This window comes from Spodoptera frugiperda, chromosome 11 (genome assembly GCF_023101765.2).
Source record: "Spodoptera frugiperda isolate SF20-4 chromosome 11, AGI-APGP_CSIRO_Sfru_2.0, whole genome shotgun sequence".
In the NCBI taxonomy this organism is placed as follows: Eukaryota; Metazoa; Arthropoda; class Insecta; order Lepidoptera; family Noctuidae; genus Spodoptera; species Spodoptera frugiperda.
The window spans coordinates 2,588,469-2,613,294 of record NC_064222.1 but is presented as its reverse complement, the minus strand read 5'-3'; the positions used below and the strand labels follow the sequence as shown (position 1 = coordinate 2,613,294).

At 35.0% G+C, this 24,826-nt stretch overlaps 2 protein-coding genes across 2 annotated transcripts in view; both read left to right on the top strand.

The window, feature by feature from the left end:
• Positions 1 to 24,826, top strand: part of LOC118274872 (phosphatidylethanolamine-binding protein homolog F40A3.3-like) — a 40,429-nt gene that overhangs the window by 3,788 nt on the left and 11,815 nt on the right. The gene's annotated exons all lie outside the window — the stretch shown is intronic.
• LOC118274869 (uncharacterized) overlaps positions 1 to 24,826 on the top strand; it is an 87,083-nt gene that overhangs the window by 58,480 nt on the left and 3,777 nt on the right. Inside the window, exon 3 of the mRNA XM_035592618.2 lies at positions 15,073 to 16,049. Within this exon, the coding sequence (XP_035448511.2) occupies positions 15,077 to 16,049 (973 nt within the window). The 5' untranslated portion in view covers positions 15,073 to 15,076. The remainder of the gene's footprint in view (positions 1 to 15,072; positions 16,050 to 24,826) is intronic.

The following is a 24,826-nucleotide window of genomic DNA, read 5'->3' as shown; positions in this document are numbered from 1 at the left end:
CGATCGTCCCTTTATCTATTAATAAAATTGTAGATTTGGTATATCTGTCTATCTGACTGACCACAGTATTCTTACTGAACGAAATTAAGAGAACGATTTTAATGTAGTATTTTTTATACTTATTTTATTAATAAGGCATTTTTATCCACATGGATATGTCAACCCCATTTAACGTAGTATTAACAGCAAAATCATGATGGTCCAGACTCTAGACTGTATATGTGGATATTTCTAGTGGTTGTACTCTAGTCTTTATCTCCACAATCTATTAAATCTATTGAGGCACCAATTCAAACGTCTTGTTAACACCAATATCAAAACAACACCAATTTAGTTCGTTCAATAACCATATTGTGAAAAGCAATGATTGGCCCGTCTCGTTACAAACAAATTAAGTTTCAACGTTCCAATTACTTCCGAGATTGTGTTAAAAAATCGTGAAGCAGCGAGAAATCAAAAACATTGTTAGCTAACTGGACAATTCGCCGCGGTGTCGGCGACCTTTTTAATTGGTTACGTCATTCATTCGCTATGGATAATCTGTGGCGCACTTGTCCCATTCATTCTTTGGTTCTGTCATTCGTTCAGTCGTTCGTTACGCATTGAAATAGATTTGCGCACAATCTGTAGGCCTTTCAATATCAAAGGCTTTTCTTGTACGTTGAAATGGGTCCGTCATGTGTGTTGTAGTATTAATTCTAGCTTTTGTTGAACTTTAGTACCTAGTAATGCGGAAGTTGTATAGGACTTGTATAGTCTTACTCAACCTTTAGATAGAACGGGATTTTGTTTTTTTTTAAATTAGTAGTAAGTGCAACTTAGATCAGATTTAAAAAACGAATCAAACCATATCAATAAGCAATAACAAATTACACTACTATTTTTAATGGGACAAGCACGCCCCTAGCTCCCTTTCCGCTGAAAGCCAGGTTTTGCAGTAGATACAACTATGAAAACACCGGAACACTGAGTCCAAGGAAATGAATAACTGTCTTGGTTCCCGAAACGAAATCAATCAGAAGAAGTAATTAGAAGAGAAGAAAAAAAAGATAGTTTCTACTGCTATTTACACTATGTTACACTAATATTTACTTAAAGTGCTACATTTTAACTTATGTTAGTATTATCCATACCCCATGTATGTCAGCGTACAAAGCTCTCAAGTTAAGTGGTACCTAGAACTGCGTTACTTTGGAATTCTCCACTTTCCCACGTAGCCGTACACTTTATCTGAACTTCATAATGATCACTTTTGAAATATCAAAAGTTCGTCTTCACATTACGTAATGTTATTTACAATGTATCAAGTAAAGTGCAAGTACTGTGCTTTCTTGTTATTTAATAATGGTTGTACCGACAATAGTTATAAGTTTGAGTTTGTTTTTCAAAATGATACCAAGCAAAGTTAGTGAAGCAAAAAGGATATGTAATGCCTATGTACCATGGTATATTTAATTTTTTGTGTGTTGTGTATATAAATAAATTAATTAATTAATTAGAGTACAATATTCGGAAAAATAAACGTCAAGCATGGAGCTTATGACAAAATCTCTTACGTAGAGGAAAGAAGTTAAAGAAGAGTAGAGGAAACCCATAACACACCCATAGTTCTGGCTGCCCAGGCATGGAATCTCGCAGGATTTTCACCATGGCAATAAGGCAATAAAATGCTCGCAATATAGACCACCAGATAGCTAACAGATAGAAATAGAAACTATTAACGCCAACTAACCAAAACACTATTAATTTAATTTAATGTTTTGCTAATTCTAAGACCAAGCTTTCATTGATACATGCATCTATGTATAACAGCCACATTATGTATGTAGTTTAACACACAATGCAGTTTGTTTTTATTTTTATAACGCGTCCAATTATACGCCTCATTTTACAAATACGGTTATGCAACTTACAACCATCTTGTTTGTTGAATAATAATAAAAAAAAACTCGTTTCGTTATGCAATACAAAAATCGGAAATCATTAAAATATAAGGAAGTTCATCTTTTAATTGCTTTAGTCTTAATTTTTAAGTAAATATGAAAGGTTTGGTATTAAAAGTAAAATGTGTGAATTTGGTACGGTCACTTTTAAGTATGTATGTACCTACTTAGATATTTAATACTTAATTATGCATGTCGTAAGCCAGTTAAAAAGGGCTGTATTGCACAAGTAGGTAATTAAAATTATTGTAGAATGTGCATGTTGTAATTATACAATTTACAACTAAAAGATTAATTATTTGCAACTTAAAAAAATACATAAAATATGTTAAGAGTAAAGAAAAAACGAAATACTAGTTGCATGCCAAGAAAATAATCCAAAAATTCGTTTAATGCGGTAGGGTGTCGAAAAGGTACAATCAGTTTATTATACAAGGTACATCTAACTGAAAAGAAAATTATCTTCAACAATTTTTGACCGTTAAGTTGTACAGTTACCATCAGCAACAAAATTTTCCCCCACATTCCTCAAATAAAGACAATCATTTAAACTCACTTCCTGACATTGAAATATCAAAATCATTTTCGCATTACGTCACATCAGCGTCTCCTGCGCATTTGCGTACAAAAACGGGCCTTAATCACTACATTAGCTGCACCTAGCACCTGTGGGAGAGACCACACGTACACCATCACCACACATCAAACTACACACAACCAGTTTATCCTGGTCCCGCTTTATAAGATCTTTCCGAACATTCGAAGGTCAGCTTATACTGGTTCTGTATCACTTGATATGCAGCGTGCACAGTGACGCGCTATTTTCTACTTACTTCTAATCATTTGCCTACGCCTTGACACTTCCTTGAGCGTATCTATCATTCACTTAATGTTATCGTGTAGCGGGACGCCGAAGTAATCGCCTGTCGTTTATTTACATTTTAAGATGTCCAGTGATTTATTGGTTGCGTCCGCGCCGCCATTTGTCGACGCAACGGACATTAGCGCATCGCTTGTATCAGTTATATGCACTCATTGAGCTGTATGTATTTGCTTGGTCATAAAATTGTTTTAGATCTTTAAGGTTGAATGTCCTTTGCACATTGTAAAACTTTAAGGTTGGTTTTTTAATTTTCGCTGTTGTTCCCAAAGGGTTTTGGAATCAGGCATCGAGTACCTTAATGATGCTAAAACTGGGTTTTGCAACTTGAAATACTTGAAAGCCCAGTACATCTTCTATTTGGTTATAATTCGTCAACTACGAAAATAAAAGCCTAAAATATGCTTTATGACAAAGACTCAAAGATGTCAATCAGAAAAGTTACACAGATGAAACTAGCTGTACCTACCTACAATTACTACTACTTGTAGGTATCTACTAGAACCAAAGTTCTAGTTATACCTAACCTAAATTCAGACCGAACCAATCGGACATTAACATTTTTCTGATCACATCTTGCCTGAGGTCTAGAAGACGTCAATCACATTCATTTCATTGTCTATACTCTAAGCAGCCGTTGTCTTTGACATATGTGACATAAATACCCTCGTTTGTTCAAAACTGTTTTTAACTCAGGGCATTGCACTCTACTAAGAATTTGCATTTACGAGTCAAAAGTCTAGTATAAAGATATTTTATTTATTTTTGTTTCTCTGTAGTATTGTCTACAAAATACTGTTGTTTTCATCACCTACCAAACTATCAATATTCAAAGTATGTGATTGATATCCTCTATTTAACAAGGGTTATCTATAGTCTTCATTTTCGGAAGGTGGATTAGAAGACCATATTTCTTCTTCTTCTTGTGGTGCCACTTCATTCCTGAAGGTTGGCTGTCAGCTTCTTGTCATTGGCTAGGCGAAAAAGTTCCGGAGCTGCGGACTACCTAGCGGGTTTACTGGGGCTCCGGCTCAAAAAGCAGGACTGGGTGGTTTTTAGTCAGTAAGAGTCTAACACTCCCTCTCGCCTCGCCTAAGGCGGGAAAAGTCATTGGATGATTCTCACAACCCTCATAAGAAAAACTAAAGGACAAATGAAGTCATATATCATACTATTCTAGTAGCCACACGTCATAATACTGTTCCGTCATACTTACGGCTTAAATACATAATACCAATTTTCAATAAACCCAATTTCATAGCTACTGACATCCATGAAGTCTAACCTAATATAGGTTCAACACAGCATGCTAATACTAACATGCTCATCAAATTGTCTATGTGTTATTTATGGCGCGCAGTTATTGATGCCAGATCAAACGAAGGTTAAGTTAAACAGTTATAGTAAATTGTTTTATTATTCATTGCTTTATTGGGTCTGATTTTATGGAGTTTGATCAGTACTGCAATGTTTGATTACATTACTGTGGTTATTTCTGGAATTTAGATGAAGCAGGTGCGCAGTAGTTTTGGGAGATATTTAGCTAAGATCAATGAACATAGACTCTAATTAAGATTTTTTGAGCCAAATTTTTATTTTTCCTTACTTTTAATTTCGTGATTACTTGAATTGGCAGAGAGAGAATGGAAGAAAAATAGATGGACAGACAATCTTTTTATTACCTTTAGATGGGGGAGTTGATATCCTGTTTAAACGTTGGAAGAAAGTCTACAGTTATATTTTCAAAATACGCGCAAGAGCGTTTTATTTTCTAATTTATGCTTTCTGTTTGTTATAAAAATTCGCTCACTTATCGCGCGTTAGCATAAACGTGTCATGTTGTGTGTCCCATATTTTCTATTTCTCATTTCTTTTAAAAGCTAAATGATCTTTTTACTTGATATCTAAGGTATCTGTAGTTGTCGTAAATAAAGTGGAAGGTGCTTTATCATATGCTATGTAGCTATACGACGAAGATGAGCCGAAAAGTAACAGTGCGCCGAAGATGTGCAGCTCAAGTATGCGCTATATCGATAGTAGGGAAACCATCAATAGCACGCATCTTTCCACATAAAAAACATAGCTTAGTTGAGTCCGTTTCCACCAGTGCTAAGCTATGTGTACTAATGAATATGATTGGTAGAAGCCAAACGCATCCACAGCAACGTAGCGTAGCACATATCTGGTGGAAAAGCACCCAAAACTCCATCAACATATCAATCATATCTGTTACTTAATAAACACACTCACAAATATAATCAAACCGAACTATTTCACCACATACATCATCTCACTCTATTTATAAACCGAGAGATGAATTTAATTGATACAAATGTTTACAAAACCCATCACAAGTTAGTTAATTGCTGACCGCGAATCAGAATTAATTGTTTCTCTTAAATAACTTTGATTGACTTTTTATGTAACAACTTAATGACGTGTCATCAGTGTTGCCAACGTAATTATTATGTAACTGTCACTTTGAGTACTACATGCTAATTTATTTAATGTATTCAAGGAACACCCTGTGCATATTGATTGGTTTTTAATTATTATGATGTGTATCGCGCATTTTAATGTTGGTGTCATAGGTTGATATCCTTTTGTCCTAATTCATGCTTCTTGAAATAGAACATGTGCCTTAGTATATTTTGTCGTTTCGTTTGGACTACAATGAAAAGAAATTTCTTCGTGAATAAAAACTTTAAATAAGTAATACATAAATATGTACAACTTTGTAATAATTTTGACGCGTAAAAATGCTCTTTTGTAGCCCATTTGCAAAAAATAAATTCATTGTTTCATATAACTTAAAACTAAAATAAAGATAAAAAAAATAAAAATACTCTCCTTTAGGTGTCGAAGTACTCGTCCGCATCACTGTCATTGGAGAACGTTCGTGAATTAATTAATTCCGTTGCATGGTCGTCAAAATACGCTCAGCTTCACAAGTCATTAGTCTATGCATAATTTTCAATACGATTTCGCCGCCTAACCTTATTGAACTTAGCCAATAAATAGAATTCTAAATTCAAATCTGCCAATAAACAAGCAAGTGCATTCCATTCGGGTTGCATCGTAAATAATCGTGTAACATCGGACGCGCGCATCTGGTGCCCGTGGGAGCGCATGCGCGCGCAATCTCACGCAACTGGCAGTAACTGGCTAGTCAGCGTTATTGTGGTGCGCGGGCGCTTCCTGGTAGCGTGCTTTATTAAACAATAAATCCTTTACTATTAAAAGTGGCATTAATCGGCGAACTCGCATTTTATTGCAATCGATGCCCGTCGAAATTACCCTTAACTCAGTATGGACTAAGAGAATCAGGCAATAACAATATTTTTATAAATCTATGTCCCTTTTATTTCAGCTCTATCTTACACCACAAATAATAAGACGTCTATTAAATAACCAGACTGCTTGGTCCACGCTGTGGTTAGCCACCGCGCACCTTTGTTTATTCGATACTTACATAATAACGACATAATAAAAGTCCAACTTGCGCATGCGCACCGCCATCAATATTGGGAGCCAATAATCTGCGACTACGATCACAATAAATTATAAGGGAGACCTGACTCATTCTTGGGAAATTGAACTTTATTCCTTTATTATTAAAGTGGTAATTATAATTATGAAGATGTATGAAACATGGGTGCCGCGCGAACGTGTATCACCCACTACTTTCTCGGCATGATATAAAGTAAAAGTAGAAGAACTTGCCGCGTCCGTGACGTCTGCGCCGGCGCTGTCTGTCACACCGTGTCGTAAGCGTTACGGTGTATGATACGTGTGTTATCCATTTTTCATACTTTGTCTTTATCTAGATTTGTTGCATTTTCTATCTGAAATATTAGAATTTTCTAACATAATCTTTACTTTAATAACTGATAAAAAGTGGCTTTAAATATTGTAGAAATAATAGACCATTGATGTTATTCTTTTTTTTAAAGGGAGAAATCATCCATTGACTTCTCTCGCTTTAGGCGAGGCGAGAAGGAGTGTCAGACTCTTACTGACTAAAAACCACCCCGTTCCTACTCCTGATTTTCAAGCCGGAGTCCCGGTAAACCCGCTAGGTAGTCCGCAGCTCCGGACATTAATGTTATGTTTAAAGCTACCAACTCCAAAGAAATATAAGCCAATTTAATCAGAAAACCTTAATAACATTATCTTTAATTAACAAATACACTACCTTTATAAACTTAATTAGCAGCTAATGGAACCGTTACGTAACGGTGTGAGCATCCCTCGTGGAGTTAATCAGTCGGAATGCGCGGGCGCAACTGTGTGTAACGCGTTAAAACGAGATTGGCTAATTATCTCCGAATTATGTGCCAAGCGGAGGTGAATGAGCAACGCTTTCTATTGATTTCTAATGTTTCTTAAACGCATGTATGCAAAAAATTAAAAATTATTTTGTTTTTTTTAAATGTTTAATTTTTTTGCCGGTCTCTTGGTGGTCCGTTTTATTTTGTCCATATTTTACTGGTAAAACTAGAAAATTACAGAGATTTTGCGTCAAACTAGAAAATTCCAATAATATTTTGGCCGGGCCCAACACCTTAACGTCTTGCTCGGTGATATAGTTTACACCAATCAACCAAGACACCTTTTTCCCTAAAAAAACACCTCAAAGGCTCGACGTGAGTGATACCACAGAAAACTGAAAACAACGCTTGCGTTGTGTAAGTGAATTACAGGAGGCCCAATTACCTGATTCCCCAACAACCCTTAAATTCCTAACCCCACAAAAGGCCGGCAACGCACTTGTAACGCCTCTGGTGTTTTGGGTGTCCATGGTCCATGATTCCACCATCAGGTGATCCGTCTGTTCATTTACCGGATTACTCCATAAAACCTCAAAAAGTTGTAAGGTTAAAGGAACACTAAACCCCATTAAACCACAACCACGCCTACTAAAGATAATAGTTAATCTTAAACAAAACCAGACAAGCCAGTATTGTCAGGTGACTTGTTTGAATAGAATACCGCGACTATTAATCTGAGACACCTTATGGTAACCTAGATACAAGCATTGTCCGTGGAACACATGCTAGCGAGCGCGCCACGTTGTAGTGTGTGATAAAAGGTCGATGAACTTGGATAGGTAAATGAAAATAGACGCAAAAATATAGGGATGAAAAATTATGTGTGACTTCTAAAAAGGGAGGGAGTCGTAGTGTGTCTGTTTGCAATGTTCTCGCGTTCCGCTAAACAGATTTTGATGCGAATTTCAAACAATACAATCGTTCAGTATGGTAAAACGGGGTGAATAGAAATCGAAGGGTGATTAGATACAGGAATGGGGTGTATAGATGTTAGGACATTTTCCCAACATTTATTTAACCCCGTTCCTGTATCTATTCACCTCGTTTTACGGTACTAGAAGAAGATTATTATAAAAGTGATTAACACGTGAAAGCGCGCGTTAATATACCTAGTCTTTGCATGGTATTTTGAAACTACATAAAATGCATTCAAAAATCTAATTAAAAGCAGTTCTATTCATCCTGATCAAATGGAACTAGGAAACGAGGACCTTGAGGTCATTTGTAAAATAGCAATAAAGTATCTTGTAAGAAATGCAATCTGAACATGATCATAAGATGGAAACCGTCTTATCTCTTATAATGAGAAACTCGTCAGCAGCCGACGGGTTTCACTTTTCTTGATGAATGTATCTGCATACATTATTCTACATAACGTACATTACCCATCAGCTGTTATACTTTACCAAATAATGTGGATTTGAATTTTTATATAAAATTATTGCATATTGTTATTTTTTCCCTTTTGCCTGCAGTGGGACGATCATGGCTGAAATCTAAATCTAATATAAAATTAATGATCATCTATTTTCATTTTTTTATATAAATATTCGTAGAACGGAATTGGAAGCGATGTTGTACCTAATTACAAACGTTTTTAGGCACGAATTTAACTAGCCTGTCTATTTAAACTTTTAAAGCAAAAAGAAGAGTAAGATTTTATTTAAGTGAACTAATTACTTGGTTGGATTTTATTTAAAATCTGTTTACTTAGGAAAGTTATAGGTATTTCAGAAAAGTGATTGCATGATTTTAACGTTGTTTTAATTTAGAAATACCTGTTAAATTTACATAATGATTCCAATTATTTCTCAAGTCCTTATCTTAACGTAATATTTTTTAATTTCCTCCCATTTACTTATAATTAAAGCGACAAATTCTATAATTAACGAACATAATAAAACCTTAAAAGTGTCACATAACACATTGTTTAAAGTGACACCGAACAGAGGAGACGAAACCACGATGCAACAACACTTTGGATGTAGCAAAATAGATTCTATTACCAAGACCATAAGAGTTACTAAGTATAAAATTGCTGTAGTAATAAGTTTGTAAATTGCACAATAAGGGTATTGTGTTCAATTCCCAGGGAGATATCGCAGTTTCCAGAGAACATCGAGAAAGTTGGCTTTCTTGTGAAGATTTCAGATGAAGATGTGGCTCGACTGTTTAATTGTACACGCAACACATCAAGCTTATACATATCCAGTTTATATTGGCCTCGCTTTGTATGACATTTCTAGGCTTTTGAAGATCAGCTTATACTGGTATGTTATAGCTTCATGTGTAGTTGTATGTACGAGATTAAACACAATTAGCTTGGAAGTACTAAAGAGATTGCTTCCCCATCTGATTAGGTTTTATGTCGTGTCAGGTCTCATTATGGATGTAGTGGTCATAATTTCATGTTTTGATTGGTTATTTATTTGCTGAGGCCTTTGATTTTTGAGTAATTTATTTTTGTTTAAATTAATACTTAGATGAATAATGAAAACAACGTTATTATGTTATGTAGAGTGTTATGTTTGTTAAACAAATTATCGATCACTTCCACCAACCAATCTGTTGGTCACTTTATAGCCAATTTGGAACTTATTGCAATAAGTTATTGGCTTAATGCTTATATTCCGGATCGCACGTCTTAGTATTACAAACCCCGCCGCATCACAGCTGACCATAAAATAAAAAAATAATCAACCCATAAAAAAAATCAAGTACCGTGAAGTAAAGAAAGCTCCTGTCCGCTTAAAGGATGTGCAGTTCACGCTCAATTTACTTAAAATGTCCAATCATGTTCAAGAACACGTACCTAATTATAGGCGCACAATGTTCAGATTCTTAATTGCATTTATACCGCATCAATGCATTTAACAGCTGTGAATTAATTTCACAGTTCATTGATGTCTGGTGACTGAAATGCTTCCGCGTGACCTGTATCTGACCTTGGAATGGGTAGGGCTGTCTCTTACTGGTGTTACTTAAAAAATAAAGCTTTTTATTTCAATTTATTTGTGTAAAGATTTTTTTTTCATGAGATTGTCAATCAATTAAGTAATTCGAAAGTGCATCTAGCTGCTCTTGTAAAGCGTATAATTGAATGGAGAAGGATTAACAATAAACTTCATGGTTACTTTTTTGTCGGTAGTAAAAAGTTTATCAACATTCACAATAAGACCCGGAGCTGCGGAATGCCTAGCGGGTTACCGGGGCTCCGGCTTGAAAAGTAGGAGTAGGAACAGGGTGGTTTTTAGTCAGTAAAAGTCTGACATTCCCTCTTGCCTCACCCAAGACAGAAGAAGTCATTGCATGCTTTTCCTCCATAAGTAATTGAAATAACTTTAAAATGTAATTTAAATATTAGATTGGTATTGTATTGTTGATTTCGAGGATCGAGTCTGAGACCACACGATGTACAATCAACATTAGTCATTTGGTACTGCACATAATTTTCCTAAAATAAAAAAAAAATGTGAATGTTTAACCTCTAGCAGTGCGGTTAACTATACAATAATAAACTTTTTGCTAAACCATACTTAGTTATGGTTGGATAAACCGATGATTAAAGGTTTTTATTGACCCGTGATTAATTTAGTAATTACATTCCATGCCTTCTATTGTACGCAAAATGATGAGGAACATTAAATACTCGTACAAATAAGTTTGTGCTTGGAAAAAAACTTGCTTTGACCTTTTAAACATAAAAAAGTTGGATTTTGATTAATACATAATCATTTAAACACCTCATCATTTCCTTGAATGTTTGAAATTAATAGTAATTAATCATAATAAATAAATAATATCTAAATAGTGGACTTTATTAAAAAAGGGAATTTAACTAAGCATGTAGGTAGTCAAATTGAACTTAAGTAGGTGTAGTAAATAATGAGTATAAGATTTATGCTTTTAACTTTTTTTCAATGATTCATTATCCATTGCTTCCATTGGCTTTTCAAGTCAAGGTCAACAACTGTCTCATTAATCCTTAATTTAATACACTGGCAACCCTAAACGGATAACATTATCTTCATGAAACGAGGCCCACCGCAATGTTTGCCCTTTTTCATCTCGGAAGGAATTTATAAGGCCAAGAGTCACTTCCACACATGTTCTGGCCATTATAGCCATATAGCCATTGACCTAGTGTAAAGGACGGGCTATATATAGCCTCGCCATAAATAGCTATGGCCCTACAATATCGAGAATATCAGTCTTGTTTTGTTTTTTAATCGGCGATGTTACTGGCGTCTTAATAAATAATTTTTTGGATTTATTGTTTAATGGTTTAGTTAAAAATATGTTATGGTATGAAAATTAAAGCATTGTGTTTTAATATCCTAAAATTAATGCAATTTTGAGATTTTCTCTAAAATACAATTTTGACTTAGAGTTTAGCCGCAATATTCTACAATAGAGTATTATGACGTGTTGCTAGCCACGTAAGAAAGAAATTTTCTCTCAATAATTTCTGCACAATTAGTGTCTAAAACAATCAAACAAAATACTAAACTAAACTTTCATTTAAACAAAAGAGACAAACATTAAATATCCCAACAAAATTATACAAGCGATTATGTAGAATGATGGAAACAGACAGACAAACAGATGCTTTCTGTATTTTAATTGTGACTTGATATCAAACGGTATAATTATGTGAAAAGGCATTGTCGCAGTGAAAACAGTACATTGTGGCCACCATGAGAACCTCCTGTGATTACAAACTACAACGATACTTCGAGAAAATTGTTTCCGTGTCTCCACCATTATTTAAATAAAATAAAACAAACATTTTTATACTCAATATGTACTCATGTACTTATAAAATTCATGTTGTACTCAAGCGGTTATTAAACAAGATATAAATGGAACAATAGAATATCTTTCAATTGCAATCTGCAAAGCGTAATACATAGTTCGATATATAAAGATCTAGGTACCTCGTAATAACTTCGAATTTTTCTTTTTCTTTTTGAATGAAAGGTTTGAATTATCAAGTGTCGACTGTAATTATATTAGTACCAACTTATAAGCATGACAATCTTTATAATCATTTGGAGTCTACATCAAACCTTCTCGTGTAGAGGATACCCATAGTACAGCAGAATACTATTGATTATGATAATGATGATATATTTTCTTCCATTCTTGTGATTAAATAAAAAATATTAATATCTAAACGATGACAGTTTCAGACTTTATTTATGAGCATTCTGGTACTACGCAAAACTAGTCCAACTAACATGATTTATTAGGTATCTATTTCAAAAATAAATCCACACAGACCTGACATTCTAGAGACCAGCTCAACCAATTAGTAATAGCAGAATTAATCTGGATATAAAGACCAATAAGGTTTGCTTATCCAGTCATATTCAACTAGATTACGGCCGGTACTAGTTCTACAAATTAATATACACCATACTGTCGCATTAAAATAAGGAAATTGGTTTATGTAGAACAAGTTTCTTATTGTTCATGTTTTAAGTTATTTACTGAGAGCGCCATGCTTCGGCACGAATGTAATACCACGGCCTCACTGAAAACCACTTGTAACTCCTCTGGTGTTATGGGTATCTATTAGTGTCATGGATTGCTAACCATCAGGTGATTTGGCTATTTGTTTGCAGTCCAATCATATCAAAAAATACCTATACCACACCATGTTTGAGCATAGCAACAAATAGCAGTAATCACTGGAAAATACGTTATTAAAAGTCGCACGCAGTTGATGTATGATTTGCATTTAGCACCCACATGGGTAATTCTCATTAGTTTTATGTAATATGGGCCAAAGTTATTGCCAGTTTTACAAGCCTACAATTTCTAGGAAAAACGCTTATGAATAATGTTTTAATGTTGTTACTTGCAGGAAAATCTAAAAGGTATTTGGAATGCTAAAGTTCTAACAGATAGGGTTTGCATCAGAAAACTTTAATGTTTTGCAACATGTAATATCAGAGAACTTTACAACCATAAAATTACCTTATTAACCATGTTGAATTATCATTTAAATTACCTCATTTACCCTACCATCCCACGGCAATAGGTCCAAACAAAATTAGTTTACAAAACCAAAAGATCACACGTAACGATTTCGCAAAAACTCAACCTAAAAACACGAAATTTTTAATAACAGCATGTGTATTAAGTAATGGCCATTGCTAATGATAAATCCGTAATTAATGTGACTAACAATACCTCGGTAATCTGATAAAATAGTTCTGTTACTAAAGTTCACCCAGTTTCATCTACTAAGTCGGAAATGCACTACATATTATGTAAAGTGATCTCTCATAGATGTACTATTGTTGGTGTTGTGGAAATATCTGGAAGTGGCCCGAGGTATGGGCGTGAGCGGGTTAATTGTGACCTGGTAATAAGGTTATGAGGTATTGTTATGGCCAACTTTAGTAATCTTAGTGTTGTGTTGGATTTTATGGCGGTTTTAGGTTGTAAAGGGTTTGGATTTGTAGGACATTACATACACATTACCTATGTTAATTTGTTAAAATAAAGGATTTATTCGTAAAGATATTTGTTTATGTATTCACGAAAAACTTTAGTAGGCTACAAAAATATTGAAAAGGAGCTTTAACGCAAAAAGTTTGAGGCTTAAAAAAATTGCACCAAAATTTTCCTTAGCAAAACTGCACCTAAAATACATACTTCAATAATCCAAACAATATCTATTTCTCAATAATATATTATAACAAACATTACGAAACCTGTAAACCCATTTGTTATACCCACAGACATAACAAACAAAGATTAGCTAAGATGAAGAAGTTTAACAACACGTAACATACAAGATCCTTGCCTACTTGACATAGTAAGTTATAGGCACATTTTGAAACTATTTACATAAGACATCATATTTTCACACCAGACACATTAGATAATAACGCTTGTCGCTTCTAGCACATCAAAATTCTCTAATTCATTGCTCATCTAGGAAGCGTTTTTGTACTAAATTGTCGCACGCTTACGACAAACTATTGTCTTTATTTTTTAAATCGCGCTTTCTCTTTACACATACACATTTCAATTGAGATTTTTAATGGGACTAGTGTCGAGATGAGGAAAAATTGTGTTATATAAATTATGGAAGATGTAATGGATGAAAAAGATGTCAATAAATGTGAGGTATTTGATTTATGAAGTTGGAAGTGATTCGAAAATTCTAGGGTACATATTATTATAAATATAAAAGCATATTACAGGCTTTTAAGTTTAACAAAGATGTTTGTTTCTTTGGATGTTTTTCCGTCGATCACGCTGAAACTACTGAATTAATTTTGAAGAAATTTGGTATACAGACAGGGTAATATGAGCTGACTTAGGTGATAGGATATTTTTTATCCCACAAGAATGCGGGCAAAACCGCTGGTAGAAGCTAGTAAGAAATTAACAGAGAAAAAAGTATAAGTAGGTACACCACTTATATTGGAGATCACATAAAACTTCTAACACTTTAGAAGAAAGCAAGTGAAAGTGTTAGGTGCTAAGTCATCACCAAAGTTTACTTTAAAACTTTAAACACAATTGAACAATATTGGTAGTGAATCGATTCGAAATAGATTGCCAGTCGTTTACCATCAGTATCGAATTGGAATCGATTGAAATATCGTGTAGTATACGATTTACTGCAATTATTTGAGCTCCGATTGGATTCGAAACATTCACGTTTTTTACCAATACATTTTATATTGTTTAACGAGTATACTGACAATTAAGAATGCTAGATTTTTTCAGTAAATTGGTATTTAAAAACTTTCTAATTGCATTTCGGATGCAATAAATTTCTTTTAAATATCGTTAGAGTTCAAATTGTTTAGAAAAAGATCAGTGGGTCAATATTAATTGAATCTAGACTACGATTTAGTTAGATATTTATTTATTTATTTCTTTTTTGTTACAGAAAAATGACTGTCAAGAAAACAGCCCGGACGGGCGGCTTCGCAGCCATGGTTGCACGACAGAAGATGCACAGCGTCAACCAACAGATCGATATAATGGCTATCAGCAAACCAACCTCCCTACAAGCCTATAATATAGTTGTCGGCTTCAATGAGAAGGACCAACTACAACTATTAACTAAGGAAGATATTACAGATGAAGATAAAAAACTAATCAAGGATTACACAGAACTAAAACCAACGAAATGTGAAAATATTTCAATAGACGATGTCACAAACTGTGTGAACATCGAGAACTATCCCAATTGCGATAACACTCTAGTCTTTTACGTAACCAAAAATATCCACAAGGAAGCCATCGCGCTCAAGTTCGAAAACGAACAAGACTTCAAGAGAATATACTTCACTTACAAATACTTCAAAATGCGGAACCGACTGACGAAAAACACGAACAACTATTCTAGCAGTGAAAACTTGTTTTCTAAAAAGAAAACTTATGACATTTTCAAAAGCAGAAAGAATAGTATGGACGACTACAGTTTGTTCGAGAAGGGACGCAGCAATGAATACGATTTAATACAAACTACGGATAACGATGGTGTGACACACTTATCAGTGCAGCACAAGAATAATTTAAACAATCGATATGAGCAGCCAATGAGTCTAATTGGAATAAGAAATGATTTGAATGATGCCGGCGAGATAGACAGTATAATTTATACAGACATAGAAATACCATCGAAACCTGAAAGAAACAGATTGTTTAATAAGAAACCCAAGGCACCTCCGCCGCCAATACTAAAAGATAATCAAACTAAGGTGTTGAAAGGAGAATTTGTGAGAGTGAACATTGATCGAGCGCCGGACATCATACCGAAAGATAACAAATTGAACAAGGTACCGGACATTCTCATGTTCAGAGATAATAAATCAAACAAGAAGAACGCGACGAGCAATATCTGGCCAGCAAGTAATAAAGGTGAGTCTTGATTAGCTTTCATTAAATCTACAGATAAAACTGCCTCGTTGGTCGAGTGGTCGCAAGTGCGACTGCCGGATAAGGGCTCTTGGGTTCGATTCCTGGGTCGCGCAAAATATTACTGTGTTTTTTTCGGTTTTTCGAAAACTTCTCAGCACGGAGTAATAGCACGGAGTCTAGCATTGTGCCTAGTATATGGCAATACTACATGGAACTTTTAACACAAATAGTGAACAGTGGCTGTACATTGTACAGTAGCATTACGTGCCGTAATATGCACCTCTGACTACCCCTTTGGGGGTAAAAAGGGCAAGACGTTGTGTGTGTGTGTGTATGTGTGTGTGTACAAATAAAAAATACACAAACATTCGGTAGATAGATAGTTTGCAGGTGTAAGTTACCGCATAAAAGCAACATTAATTTTTTGTCTCAAAATGTGATAGTTCATGTCTTCCTCATGGAGGAATCAATACTAAACACGAAGAAGCCAATAACGTTACATAATTCCTAGGAAATGTTGATGTTCGCAGTTACGTACCTCTACATGAGATTGATAATTTAAAATTTCCATCATTGAAAGATAATAAATATTTTATAGGCTTTTTAATGGTGTAACTGCAACCTTTAGATTAATTCATCCATCATTACAGTAAAGGTGAGCATGATAAAACAATAGCTAATTTTTGCGTCACAAAGCATCCGTTGTTCCATTATGAACCTTTTCCTGGTGATTTTAAAGAATAATTTCTTTCCTCATCCCTGTCTTTGTGTTGAATAATTACTTGATGACTTCCTTTAGATATTGGACTTTCATACCCTTGGGGCAGAAGATAGAGAGATTAGTTGGGTAACAGCCTGGGAGCTAATTTCCTGATTCTTGACTAGAAATTGAGTCATGTTGACATTCTGCAGGAAATGAACATTAACTTATATCATTTCTGAATCGACTAACTGGTTATTATAGAAACTGAAGAAGTAGAACAATAGTATAAAAAGTATTAACTAATTATATCAAATGCTGTACTTAAATTAGCATAGTTACTCTTCAAATCTGGGAATAACAATTTCATATCTAACCACGTAACTCACACGTGGTTTTGGCACGTCAATTTGCGCATATATGATTTGATTTGTGGATCCCAATTTTAAGTTCACATTTCCTAACTTAATACACCAAAAGTGAAGAAAAGTAGTATCACGATCATGATGACGTTATAATAAGATGACACGATCACTTTCATCAGCATATCTTACAGAAATCGTTGTTGTGGTTTATTAAAAGGCAAACAAGCCAAGGCCACCGCTGACCCATCGTGTTTGCGTAAGCGGTCATTCACTTGTACAGTAACATTGCTTACTGTGTCACTCAGTGCAAGTATTTGTATGGATGGCAGTCTTGTGTTCATCTTTTAAACATGCAATAAAACTCTTGCGAAGTTTTTCTAACTCAATCGTTCAGTTTGTTTTGCCTTTCTTCTGTTTCTTGGCTTTGCTTGTCAAATGTGATGGATTAATCTTATCTATTGTAATTGAAGCAGATTTTGTCGTCTTTAACTGGTAATATTTTTATTTCTTTCTGTTTATCGGTCATGGTCAATCCTTTGTTGTTGTAATTTTTTTCAAATCTTTCAATTGAATTCTAAAATTCGTTAGTGGTTACATGATTTATCATCTTTTACACTTCTGAAATTTCGACACATTGATATCAAACAGAATTCTTTTCAAGTACATTTGGTTTTATAGTTAAATATCAGCGAAAGGATAGTAACTTCATTGATTATACTTTAAAATATTTTTTGTATTTCATCTTCAGTGGCATATTCATGATTCTCCTTTCATCCAAATCTCAATGTGCAATATTGGCATTTTCTAAACCAACTTTATTATTATCATTAGAACTTGAGACGGGATATTTTCCATGTTTATTTACGTCTATGAGTTTCAGATATTTCGGCACTGTTGCAAGCGGTAAATATTCCTTCTCAAGTTCTAATGATAGTGTTAGTGACAATATCAGTTTAAAAACTTATACAATTTTATTATTTTTCTCTTTCCCCAAGAATCCTAGATTCGCAATCTATTACATTAGTCTACGTGTTGCTATGTACTAGTGTTTGGTATGGGCAGTGTTTGTCATTACGTTCTGCTGCTCGTATGGGTGAGATTGCGTAGGTACTGGCTGGTTAGGAGCCGCATCACGACCGACCTAGTCTTTGTTTGTCGACAAAAAACTAATGGCGCCGGTTCATAGGGTCTCTAAGTTTAAATATTTTAATGAAATTGCTAGGGTTGTTGCGTTATATTATAATCTTAAGAAAAACTTATGCAGATATTTATTTATTAGTATCTAGTTTTCGCCTATGTAGTCTATTAAAGAACCAGATGATCTAAAAGTTATCGGGGAGGCTAATGTTAAGCAGAGAATATCTTGTGACTAATATATTGACGATGCTTGTGATGACTTCTTCTTACTCAATACTGAAAAAAAATTTAGTCCAAATAATGTTAGTTTATAGAGTTTACAAAAGTTTACAAAAGACACGTCTGTTTTTGGGAGAGGTTTTGGTTCACGCAGAAGTTCGATCTAACATAACACTATTAGAACTATTACTTACAGGTGATTTCAAAATTTACAAAATACCTTGCATGACCCGGAACTCGAATCAGTACCACGTTAGAAGTTACGCTTACAATAAAACAGTTATTTTTAAACCTCTTTATTGGCCATTACTTGTTATTGCTTTTAATAAAAATCATTTGCATTCCAATAATAGGCTTTGATGGGAATTGGATGACCTTTGTACAGGTCCAGGTTAAGCTGACCATTGGACATAAAATATTTTATACAACACTTGCGTTGTATTTCGTTGTGTAAATGAGGTTCCTGGACACCAAATTACCCTCCTTCCCAATCTTCCCAATCCCCGATTCCCCAACAACCCTTAAATTCCTAACCCCCAAATGGCCGGCAACGTCCTTTTAACGATTCTAGTATCTCGGGTAATTCATAAACATTTGCTTATTCTACTGTGTCCAACAACAGCATTGAGGTGGGTGTCTACGTAGGAAGATTTACCATAACCTTCATTCCTGTAGAGTGTGCTGGAAATGGTCTAGGTTTAGGTGTATCGGAGAGCGTTACTTCCCGATCACATCTAAAGGAAGAATGTACAAATGCGTTCTACTTTGCTGCCACACAGCAGAGGTAACACAATATTTATCTCAAGCCCCAAACGCAAATACAAGATTTTCTCCTACTTTTTGCTATCAGAATACCCAAGTAGCAACTAGCAATTGCAGCATGGTAATTGACGATGACACCACCTTTAAAAAAAGGTGAAATATAAACTTTACCAGATTGCGTTACCATAAAATTACTCACGAAGGGCTAATCAAGTACGCTCCGATGATTGGCGGAACTGATTTTTCAAGTGATGACGTCATACTTACAACACCTCAGATGACACAGATGTTTGTTTATACATGCTAATTAAGTATTCTACATCCCTGTGTGATGTTACGTACTGCGTTGATAGGCCGCGATCGTAACTTGAATATATTAAGTTCTATAAATAAGTAAAACTTAGGTAATCGGTTTGTACGGATGGGTAATCTAGGTGTCTACAGTTCAGCTAGTAGCTTAGTGTGTTCCTATTGCTAATATAAAAATTATCAAGTTACCTAAGTTCATCTGACTGATCTTGTATGTTTGTAAACGTATCCACGACACAGGAGAAAATCATAGAGTGGGGAAATGTTTAAAACAAATCTGACGTAAATCATGAAGGACTTGAGGATAAAAGGCGAAAAGAGTAGGAGTGAATAGAGTATGTACCTATGCTAATATAAAAACCGCCCTAAAGAGAGGAAGGGTATGCATAATAAAATGAATGACTTACACACCTATGAGTGTAAGCGAGTTTAAAATAATTTAATATTTCGACGGCAAAATACCAATACCTCGATTTGCATCAACCATTGCTTTGATCTCTCTCGATCTGCCATTCTTTTGACACTTGTATCGAATCAATCAAGATTTAGTTTCTCATGTAAATTGTTGCTAAATATTTCGATACCAATTTTACGCAAAAATACATAAAATTTCGCCCAAGCAAGATCGAAGAAGGCAATCTGTCAATTAACGAACGAAATTACATTAATTTTATGCTTATAGGCCTTGCTTTGACATCTGAAGGTCGCAACTAAACTTAAGCTTAGCAATTTGGTCTAGGCTTATTAAAATAGCTACGATGAAATACAGTTTCAACATCAAGTTACTCCTATTGGTTACTGTTCGCAATAGTTACCAATAATAATCTTCTGCCAATGAATATTTGAATGATAACAATGATTGAAGAGGATGTCACGAACTTGCGCTGACGTCGCGTCGCGTCGTTGTGAGAAAATAAGTTGTGTCGAATTTCAATTGTCAGAGCCACTTTTTTATGAAGTGAGACCTTCAAAAGGCGAATATCTTTTGGAAGGATAGACTAGTATTTTGATACTCAAATTTTCTAAAAGTACTCTGGTTCTGGTCACCGGAGTACCCAGTGTGAAACGCCGAATTAAAAGCACAGAGATAAATTACAATCCGAAATAGGATTTAGGTTACTCATTATCCTAGAATTGCAGGCAAAGTGACTGCCTTCTTGATCGAGTGGTCGCAAGTGCGATTGCCGTACAATGGTGCTTGTAGGTCTCAGGTTCGATTCCCGAGTCGGGCAATATTTGAAATATATCTTCGAAAGTGTTTGTTTCCGTAAGATAATAAAAAAAAAGGCTCACGTGTCTAATATTTTAAAATAACCTACAAGACGGACATTAAAATAAAAATTAGTTACCTACCTTATTGTGGACAAAGTAGATGGCAGAAGCGAGTACCAACTATACCAATGTGGCAAGAAATCTCAGTAACAAAATGCAATACAAAACCAAACATTCTATGCAAGATAGCAAACTGTGTACAATCTTTCATGCAATATTAAATAGGTAGTAAAATTAGGCAATTTATCTGTTTGTACACAAACCACTCGACATGGTTCTAAGGTCAGTGGCTGACGAGTTAGTTATTTGTCTTCAACCAATATAATATGTATGGAAGGGTGTTTTAAAATAACATTTGTTTGGCCTTAATGAACACGGTACATTCATTAACTGCCGTACTTAGAGACATTTAAAATAATTTGCAAAATAATTTCAGTAATCATACCGAAATTATTTTGAACTGCCGGGTAAGGGGTTCGATTCCCGCGTCGGGAAAGTATTGCTGGGTTTTTTTCGGGATTTCGAAAATATGTCAACCTTTTGATTGAGTAAAGTAAATCATTAAATGACTCTGAGTGTGACAGTTAGGTACAAAAATTAAAATTAAAAATAGATTATTTAATTTTATTTGAAAAGTATTATACTATTACTCCTCACTATCTATCTTTCTTCTTAAATAAAAACTAAAAAAAAAACTCTATTTCTCTGTAATCACAAACATATTACATACACAATTTTGCAAATTAATATTTAGTTATCTCAATCAGTTCCTAGTTCCCAATAAGGCTTATCATGAGGCAGACTTTCATCTCACAGTCACGTACCTAAACATACCATTACCATGGGTAATCGTGCTTACCATCAGCGTGTGTACACCGACCCTTATGGTGATATGCTTTTAAAGTTAAGAGGTTTCTGTTATAGTAAAATTATTTGTGCATATGGTAAATTAATCAGTTTTTTAATCATCAACAGTCTATTAGTGGCCACTACTGACCAAAGGCCTCTTCTTGACGAGAGGGATTGTCAAACTCTTACTGACTTACTGACTAAAAACCACCCCGTTCCTACTCCTGCTTTTCGTGCTAGAGCCTCGGTAACCCGTAAAGCAGTCCGCAACTATCATTAACTCCCTGTCAATAGGAAAATAAAGTTATACTCTTACCAAAATGATAATCATTTCATGATGAAACATTTAGGTATATTGTATATATTTTTTTTATGGGACTTGCCGGTAATCGAGCAGACGTATTACCTGATGGTAAGCAATCGCCGCCGCCCATGGACACTTGAAACACCAGAGGCTTTACAAGTGCGTTACCGGCTTTTTGGGAGTTAGGAATTTAAGGGTTGTTGTTCGGGAATGGGGATGGGGAAGATTGGGAAGGGGGGAATTGGGCCTCCGGTAACCTCACTCACACAACGAAACACAACGCAAGCGTTGTTTCACGTCGGTTTTCTGTGAGGCCGTGGTATTACTCCGGTCGAGCCGGCCCATTCGTGCCGAAGCATGGCTCTCCCACACTTAAAATATATTGAGTTTTTCTCGAACTGTTCACATGAGTAAACCGTATGACATATTTGGATTATCCAACCAGAAATTTCCCAAAACAGGAACTGTAGCTGACATACCTACTATCCTCTTTAAACACACATACATAATGTGACCAACATCATACTTGTACCATACTACCTGTCCTATTGAAGAACCACAAACGGTCGTAAACTGGTGACCATCAGCATCCGTGTCGACGATGGTACGTCATCATGTCAGCTCGAATGGATTGAGCAACCTACAGACACAGGTGTCGTAAAACAATGTAGATTGCGCTTAGACAAACACTAGTTAGAGTTATAAAGTCTATAAAGAAAAGATGTTGGTCTGTTTAACCTCTTGTATGTCGGTGTATGAGACACAATAGAAAACACATTGTGTCTCGCGTAGATCTGCGTTTCAATACCACGGTTTAATAGGAGGATAAAAGGCGTTGCTGAAATTTTGTTAATTGGATCTGAGTGTCTCGATCGTTATAATTATACCAAGCATAAAGTGTTAGGTTCGAATCTGGGTACGCACCAAACGTCGATTTTATCTTTACTGGATCTAGGTATTTTTTGTAAACTACGATTCAAGATTCAATTTTTGCTTTCTGATAGGTAAGGAAATTAATCTTAGCTTTTCACAATCTCTGATGTTTCAGCCATCCATAGACCGTGGTAAAGGGTGATACAAACAAGCTAACTTCAATGGGTTAAAATTTAATTCACGATTTATTTTTTTTATTCCATGGTAGGTAAAAAGGTAGGTTGTTTTCTAAAAGATGGCCTATGTTAAGACCTCAAGAATAATATTTGGGCTATAATCGCCACAATTAACGACAAAAGTAAAAACAATGTACTTCAAAATATTCAATATCAAAACATAAGGAAACTACACTTGCATAATATCACATTACTGATTGGTTCATACCACAATAGTTTAAAGTTAAAGGTACGGCAAATGTCAAAGGTATTGATAAACATAGCCTCTATGGCTTATGTCATAAGGTTCGGATTGCGAAAGAAAACGTGGTTAATTGAAGCTGAAGTAATAAAGAATGGGATTTAGTACAAAGAGGAATTTGACCGTAAAGTGTGAATAGTTATTGTTTTCTAGACTGAATTTTATTTGGAACATGAAGACAATAGTGACTAGAAGTTACTACACACCTACAACTATTGAATACAGCATGATATAGGACGGTGTCATGTCTAGTTGGAAAATTTACATATTGTAAATTGTCAAATATCAACTGAAACACCGAATTGCAATTCGGTGTTTCTAAAGCCGGCAATGCACCTGCAACTCTTCCTGTATTCATGGGCGGCGCTTCGATCGCTTACCATTAGTTGACCCGTTTGCCACTTAAAACTATGCTAATTGTATTTTTTTCTTTCATCCAATATTATGTGAAGTAAAATTTAAGAAATATGAGTAATGCGACTATTACTGCGTAAGCCAAAATACACAATTTTATGTTGTGTGTGCAATGTTGGCTCTCCAAAATAAACCTACTTTCATAATTCCCTAAAGGATGTACAAGATGACGAATTTCAAGTTAAGTAAAACCCGAACGTCTTAATACATTGCATAATTACACCCAACCACGGATGTTTAACGTATAAAACGGAACACACAAACGTCAATGTCAAAATTAGTCAGCCATTTTGAAGAAAAGTGAAAGGGGTAACACAAATATTTAATGATTCATTTCTTTCTTTAGCAGAAATAGGTTTGTAATATTTAATATAGGCACTTAAGTATTTTATGACTAACTAGCTGACCCGGCAAACTTCGTACCGCCTCAAACATGTTTTTCTCACCTTTTAAGCCTTCCCTGGACTTCCAAAAATAATTCAATACCAACATTTACCAAATCAGTCCAGCCGTTCTCGAGTTTTAACGAGACTAACGAATAGAAATTGATTTTTATAGAGATGACTCTCATAGCGTACTGGACTAGGTATCTCTTTGTCCAAAAATGTCTTTGGTAATGCACAACTCTATAACATTCCGTGTTTTTTTTTTTCATCTGTAAGAATGTTCAATGGTAAGCAACTTAAAGAAAATAACTAGATAAAGGGAATTATAGAGAGTATATGTATATGTATAGAGGAGAAATCCCAAATTCGATGTTACTATCGGCAGCCATCAAAACCTTAAAACAAATTCTTGCAAACCTAAAATTTAAGCCCTTTATTGTCTTATTTAACTGAAGAGGAAAACTACTTTAAACTTGTAAGATTGCCAATACTTACCAATGTCATGACAAGTCTGTCAAATGACAGAAAGTTCGCAATAACACGAGTGACACAGAATGTCATGCAACAGTTGCCAAGAGTTACGGAAGCGAGGAGTAAAGCGACACGCGCGGGAATCGAACCTGCCCTTCATGCTCGAATAATGTAACGTATAACGTTACTGTAACCCTGATCTCTTGTTACAATTTGTAATCTATTTTATTATTTTATCC